This window comes from Miniopterus natalensis, chromosome 19, assembly GCF_054644295.1.
Source record: "Miniopterus natalensis isolate mMinNat1 chromosome 19, mMinNat1.hap1, whole genome shotgun sequence".
NCBI classification, from domain to species: Eukaryota; Metazoa; Chordata; class Mammalia; order Chiroptera; family Miniopteridae; genus Miniopterus; species Miniopterus natalensis.
In genome coordinates this window covers 10,558,417-10,565,885 of record NC_142099.1, presented here as the reverse complement: position 1 = coordinate 10,565,885, position 7,469 = coordinate 10,558,417, and the positions used below count along the sequence as shown (strand labels likewise).

The 7,469-nt window shown below is 49.9% G+C and overlaps 1 protein-coding gene across 1 annotated transcript; it reads right to left on the bottom strand.

The window, feature by feature from the left end:
- Positions 1-4,606: 4,606 nt before the first annotated feature.
- Positions 4,607-5,034, bottom strand: S100A8 (S100 calcium binding protein A8). Its single transcript, XM_016220131.2, has 2 exons — positions 4,885-5,034; positions 4,607-4,735 (listed from the first exon to the last, which is right to left on the bottom strand). The coding sequence occupies exons 1-2, from the start codon at positions 5,023-5,025 to the stop codon at positions 4,607-4,609; spliced, it is 270 nt and encodes an 89-aa protein (XP_016075617.1). The 5' UTR covers positions 5,026-5,034.
- Between the last annotated feature and the right edge of the window lie 2,435 nt (positions 5,035-7,469).

The following is a 7,469-nucleotide window of genomic DNA, read 5'->3' as shown; positions in this document are numbered from 1 at the left end:
GTCTCCAAGTAGCTGATTTCTCCACATCTGAGATTATGGCAGCATCGTTCCTGCTCCAAGCCTGGTATCCAGGTGCAGGCTATGAAAAGGCCATTCAGCCCACAGAGAAAAATAAGAGATACCAACAAGTCAGTGTGTTTTTAAGTAATGACATTAGTATCCTCATGGGAAGAACCAAGTCCAATTTGGCTGGGGCGCATTTCTAAAATATCAGGAAGAATAGCTGTTATTCACAAGGGAGAAATGAAGGAGGCAATGAAATACAGAACTGGGAATGCCCTGCAGGGTTTCCATTTACTTCATGTGGCCAGAGCCCCCAAAGCTCCCATTACTTCTCATTTATTTATTCTGGTCTTATAACATTGGTTAGGGCCTCCAACACAAATATTAAATAGAAGTGGTAATGGGAGCACCCTGTCTTCTTCCTGTCATTACAGAGAAATGTCTACCTTTTCTTCATTAAGTGTGATATTTACGGTTAAATCTTAACAGATACACCTCATGAATGGTCTAGGACAAAAGTAGGAAAGAAATCCAGAGTATCCTATTTTCGTTAAATACTTTGCTCTAGAGAGCACAGGGGGGAAATGTGCTAGAGCAAAGGAAGATGCTGAACAAGCTGAACTGGATGGAGCCCTTGTTGGGCTGGGCTGGGCTGGGCTGGGCTGATGAGGAGCCTCTGGGTGGGCTTTGGCTGCAGGACAGTTCCATGCTTTCTGCTGCTAACTAGGCCTGTTCAGCAGCAAGAGGCCGAGGCTACTGTCCCCTGAAAGAGGTTTGGGTCAGAAGGTGTGAAAGAGTTGCTAAATGTCTATGTCCTGGCCTTAGCAGCCAGCTCAGACCGTGATTTTGCAAATCAGAGAATTGTTTACATGAAAACTTCTAGAGCTCCTAAGACCAAAAGGAAGCCTCCCCAGCCGAGAAGGGAGAGGAAGTTATTACTGGAACAGCACCTAAGAGGTTAAGGAAATCAAATGTCAATCTTGTTCTATTGTCTAGAGGATTGCTCACACCAGGAAAAAAACCCAAAAACAGCAGTTCAGGCCCTGGGCTGTGCCTGGTGAGAGAGGCCCAAGAGAGAAACTCATTCTGGCACCTGTTGTGCTTTGCTTTATACGCTTGGATGGCTGAGACCATGCAGGAGGTGAGGACTACAAGGCCAGCAGAGGAAGGGCCTCCGTGCACACACAGGATGGAAGCCGGCTACAAAAGAGGGCTTTAGTGTCCCGCCTTAACCTAGGTTTCTTGCCTGGAGACAGCTGGGGATCTGACCTTCCCTCTGCCATTTGCCAGCTTAGTCAATTTTATCTTAACCTTTCCGAATCTCTTCATATACAAAACAGAAATAGTAATGACCTCTTTTAGGGTTGTTACAAAAAATAAATGAGGTAAACTGTCACAAAATCTAGTGCTGAGAAGCACAATTATCAACAAATATGATGGGCCCAAAATTCTTATTTTAATTCATTAATGGCAAAGAAGTTTGTTTTAAAAGCTGGTTTGAAGAATATTTGAGAATATATAAAGACAGCCAGAAAAGGAATGCCTAAGTAAGACTCCTAAGTGAGATATAAGAATCTCTTATCTTTAAACAGAGTGATAAAAACCCTGACAGTTAGGGATTTACCATCTCTGCCAGCTTACTCAATCATATTACTCCATCAAGCACATAAACTGACTTTATCCATCGGGCCTTGTTAGTCCAATATACTGTGCTGACCTTTGACATGTCCCAAAAGTGTCCAATGATGAAAGATCAACAAGTAGCTGAACTTGCTTCTATTCAGACTGACTCTAGCATGAGGTCGAAGGTGTAAGCAATCACCATTTTGTCTTTTTCCAGGTCTGAGATGATCTTTTCCTTTCACACCAACACCCAGTAAGTGTTGGTAGCTTTCGGTCCCCTCTTTAGCCCATTTGAATTTAGACTGAATTCCCCAGGTCAGGAGGCCGGGAGATAGGCTGGTATCTGGACCCCAACAGAATGGTCTGGCTCCCAGGTGGAGGAATGTATGGGAAAGTCCTTTCCACAGGAATAAGCTCATTTGTTCAACTGCTAGACACCAATTGCCCAATTCCAGAGCTTCTCCATGTCTTTAGGGTTTTTGTCACCACTGTGAGGATCCTGGCTGAAGTCAGGGGCCTTGGGTGGAGAACCAGGGTGAACAAGCAGGATTTCGGACAGGTCATCCTCAAGGGCCCCGGAAATCTCAGTGGCCGGATCTGCCTCAATCTGCCAAGGTCTCCTTTGTGGGCCCAAACGTTGCATGAAGTTTCCTGCTAAACAACATATTTCTCAACTTGTTCTCATTTGTAGCTGGGGAAACAGGAAACCAAATCAACCTGCCCTGGGCCACCAGCCTGTTGACTCTGCACAGGGGTTCCTGCGATGAGCACAGTCCTGTTTGTCAACCAGAGTCTCCAAGCTGCCTCCTCCATGGACCTTCCGGTGATGCCCCCCTCGCCTCCACCTCTTTGTCCAGGCAGCCAGTGACGGTGGGGTCACCTGCCCTGCCCAACCACGAGCTCGGGTATCAACAGTTGAGAGCTCGAGGTCAATGCAATTCTTCTACAACCAGTGCCCATCACTTACAGGGAAACCCCAGAGGACCCTATGGGTCACCTCCCCCACGGTCTCTGAGTGGGCTCAAGGTCAGCAGACTCGTCGGCACACAGAACCAATAATGGTAAATCTCCCCTGAGGAATCCATTGACAGCAAGTCCAATAGAGCATTTCAAGGGCAATCAAAGGCACTGGGATTTGTGGCCCCCGGGCCCACTCCGACACACACACACACACACACACACACACGTTCACGCACACACTTCCCTCACCAGTGTGGACAACAGAGGTTGCTCTGCCTTTGTGCATTCTTCATCATACTTTCTAAAGGTTGAGTGAGGCCTGGTGAGCCCCGCAGGCGTTTCTGGTCTTTTTTTGACTGGGCCACATCTGGGCAGCAACTCACCTTTCAGGCCCCTCTCAGGCCTGCGTGACACCCCTTTCTGCGATCAGAGGGCGCACCCACACTCCTGACTTAGGTGGCAGCCTCGCTTTGGGGGGTGGATAAAGCTCTCCTTCAGGAGAACTGAGAGGGAAGCGATTTTAGCCCTGAGCCTCCCCCTTGCCCAGCAGGAGCCCCCTTCCTGTTTGATAACTAGACCCCCTCATCTCAGGTCCCAGTCTTAGTTCTCCGCGGGCTGCCAACCGCTGTCACTAACTTGTTAGCTAATAAGACTGGCTGGTAATTAAAGCCTTGGGTGGTGAATAAAGGTGTCCGCTGCTACCTTTCCCTGCTCATTTGCATCTCATTTGATTTAAGTCTACTACGAGTAACAATCCCAGTAACCAGGGTTGAGTAATCTTCAGGGCTGGAAGCCAGTTAATCTGAGTGGCATGTTGTTGGGTTAGGGAGCAGCTTACTCCTCCTGAAATCCTGGGGAGTCAGCCACCCTCCTCTTCTCCTCTTGGACAGGAAGCACTTCTGGCTTCTTCATGAGCTCAGGTGTCAACTGTCGAGAGCTCAAGGTAATGTAATTCTTCACAGCCAGTGCCCATCTCTTACAGGGAAACTCCAAAGGGCCCTCTGGGTCCCCTTCCCATAGCCCCTCCGAGTGATGAGTCTGCCCCTCCCAGCAGACTCATTGGCAAATGGAATTGATAATGCTAAATCTCCCCCTCCCACATCTCACTCCCCCCCCCCCACACAAAATTATGCACTCGCTTCAGTTCCATTTAGAGATGTGTAGTAGACTAAGTTGAAAACCCTGGTTTAGAGATTCTGGTGACAGCTCCCTACCCCCTTCTCCATCACCAACACCTCAGCCTCATCACCCAGTGGGGACAACAGAACATTTCCCAAGGTACAGCAAGAAACCCAGCTCCGGCTGTGTTCTGAAATTCCCATTCACCAAGCCCTTTGATGTCTCCTTGATCACCAGAGCGTTCGCCCCACAGGGCAGCATTTGAGCAGCCTGTTTGTTGAGTTGAGTTTTAATGTACTGGCCTGTCTGCCCCTTCCTTTATTTTTTAATTGAGTTGGGAGATTGGAAGTCAAGAGAAAAAGAAAATTCCCAAAATCTGGGCCTGAGGCTATTCGTGTTACTTACGGTGAGATTCTTAACACCCACCTCCTGTCACACCACACAGAATCCGTTTCTTTCTCCCCTCTCACACACCTACCCAGGTATCTCCCTCATTTCCCAAGAGTCTCATCTAAGACATTTAGCTGGAAAATAAAATTTAGTTTTGAGAACAGTGGTTTCCCTTCCATCACCCTGTAGTGTCATGGACTTTTTAGAATCCTTAAGTCCTACAGCCAGTGACTCAGGGCCCCACTAGAAGAGACTCAGAAACAGTTTAGGAGGAACACGGATGAGTGATAAGGGGGGGCCGAGAGGAAACCAGAAAAATGGTAAGAACCGAAAGTTCGTAGGGCATAGGGAGTGGGGGACAACAGAGGATTGTTTTTTTCCTGTGGGTTTTCCAACCCCCCCTCCACCCCCAGGAACCTCATTCTGTCGGAGGAAAGCAAGAGACAAGAGAGGTCTGAGGTATCAACCAATTTATTACTGTTCGGGGCCCAGCCCCGGGCCAGCAGCCCTGCTACTCCTTGTGGATGTCTTCGTGGGCCTCCACGCCCATCTTGATCACCATTATCAGGAACTCCTCGAAGTTGATCGCATTATCTTTATTGATATCCAGCTCCCTGAACCAGGTGTTGGCATCTTTTTTCTGTGCAGATTGGGGAGAGAGAAGCAGAGGGGCAGGATCTCAGTGAAAGCTGAAGAATGGCCATTTACCTGGGGCAGCAGGGGGACCAATGGCCCCGGGACGTCATCAGAGCCAGGCAGAGAGAGCTGGACCACGCCCAGACCCCTCACCTTCATGTACTGAGGGCACTCAGCCTCTAGCAGCTTCTTCAAGTCATCCCTGTAGAGGGCGTGGGGGCTCCCTTGCGCCAGGGAGTACTTGTGGTAGATTTCAATGAAGTTGTTCAAGGTGTTTTCCATTTCCGTTAGCATGGTGCCCGAGGATTTGTCTCACCTGGAAGGGGGAGCACATGGGTGGGGATGACGCCTCTGCCCACAGCTGAGTGAAGACTAAGGGGACACTCAGAAGGCTCATAAGCCGAGTAATGGCTTTGTCCTGGCCTGTGCCATCCAAATAACCAAACCCAGAGGATGGCTATAGCCATGATGAGACGGGGTGGGGTGACATGGATAAGAGTGTGGGAGGGGGTAGGCACACACACACACACACACAGTGCCTGCCAACTCTCTCCATGCCCTCACCCTCTGCCCAAGAGAAGCCCAGCTTAGGAGATGAGTGTGCCCTCACCCATAAATGCTAGAGGACTGACTTCTTCGTTGTCCCTGTCACTCCACTCCCCCAGGAGGCCCGGACCTTGGTCCAGACCTCCCTGAGCTTTCTCTCCCCTCTCTCGGAGAAGGCTGCCGAGTCCCCAGCCCTCCCCTGGGGAAGCCAGAAGCTTGGGGCAGGCCAGGGCAGTCCCACTCACCAGGTCTTCCTGAAACCGAGCTGACAGTTGACAGAGTTGACAGGATACCAGGGCTGAGTGGCGCTCCCTTTTATAGCGGCTGCACTTGGCCAGCTGCCGAGGCCTCGGGCCATTCAGAGGCAGCTGCTCCCTTCCAGGGTTGCTACAGCCTCAGGTTTCCTAACCAGGTGAATGGGGCAATCACAGCAGAATGAACATTTCTGATGGGGCGTGGGGTGTGGCGGGGAAGAGGAAGGCTTTTTCCGGGCAGCGGTGCCCAGCAGGAGAAACCAGGAAGAGAGATGGTGAGGACTCCTTCTCTGGGCTGCTGGCATCTCCCAGCTTGGTGACCAGGACACCCCCTCCTGAGTCCCCACTGTTGCTAATCTACATTGTGGCCTGTCTGTGCATCTCTAAATGCAACTGAAGTGAGTGCATTATTTAGAGTGGGCACATAAGCACAATCCTCCGTGGCTTCCAGCAGATTCTCAAGAGGGTCCAAAGACCCCTAAAAGGTTAAGAACACCTGTCCTGCTGCTGGACTTTAGTAATGAAAGGTGCAGTAATTCCATGATTGTTTGTTGTTTTGTGGGTGGTTGGACTTTGCAGGGACATGGTGCTAAGAGCCAGTTTCTCTCCTGCTGCCCATGCCCCTTCCCCCCTCTCCTGCCCGTGAAGCTGGGGGTGCACTGTGCCTGGGAGGCAAAAGCTGGCCTGGGGTCCCTCTGTGCGCAGGAGGCTCTGAGCCTTTGCATAAGCACCCCAGGGCCCCTTCATCCCCCTCTGGGACGGCTGTGCGCCTTGACCCCAGGAGCCTGGGCTGAAGAGGAACCCACTCTGAGGGTGGGATGGAGGAGGGGTACTTTGTAAAGCCAGAGTGCTTCCTGCCCAAGAGGAGAAGAGGGAGATTCCAGGATTTCAGGAGGAGTAAGCTGCTCCCTAACCCAACAAAATGCCACTCAGGTTAACTAGCTTCTGATGCTGAAGATTTGTTGCGCATATTTCTCTTGCTACAAATCACTTCACATTGGTATAATCTATTTAGAGCCTCAGAACACACTTGCCAGGAAGGTGGGGTGCAGAACTCACCCACTACAGACAAGGAAGCTGAGAGCAGAAAGGCGAGGCGGTTCACCTGAGTTTCCCAGGACGGATGGACATGTCAGCGGCCAGACCAGATCCAGGGGCCTGACCCGACAGGAACTTGACTGCAGGGAAAACCCCTCTCCTCTCCTTCCTTCACGCAGCCAACAGATGTTTATTTACCCTGCGCTGCTCCGGGGCCTGGGCCACCACCGCCTCCTGGGGGAAGTAGCTGGGATTAGCCTCATTATATCCGTAGCTTTACTGCTGTGTAACCCTGGGCCCATTACTTCCCCTATTTGTGCCTTAGTTAGCTCAATTATTAAGTAGAGATTAAAAATAGAGTCTACCTTCAAGTAGACTATAATAGGAGAAAATCTTTACAAATCATATATCTGACAGGAGTTAATATCCAGAGTATCTAAAGGATGTCTACCACTTAACAACAACAAAAATTTGATTGAAAGATGGGCAAGGGACTTGAATGGACACTTCTCCAGAGATGTACAAATGGTCATTAAGCCCATGCAAAGACACTCCACATCACTAATCATTAGGGAAACGAGTAAGACAGCACCTCACACCTATTAGAACGGCTTCTATCAACATAAACAGAAAGTAACCGGTATTGGGGGATGTGAAGAGACCGAAACCCTCCTGCGTGATCACGGGGATGGGCAATGAGGCTGCCACTGTGGAAAACAGTACAGTGGTTCCTTGAAAAATTAAAAACAGAATTGTCGTACAATCCAGCAATTTCACTTCTAGGTATGTATCCAAAATAATTGAAAGCAGGGTTTCAAAAAGATGTTTATACACCCACGTTCACAGCAGCGTTACTCACAGTAGGCAAAGTGTGGAAGCGACTCAAGTGTCCGTCCTCAG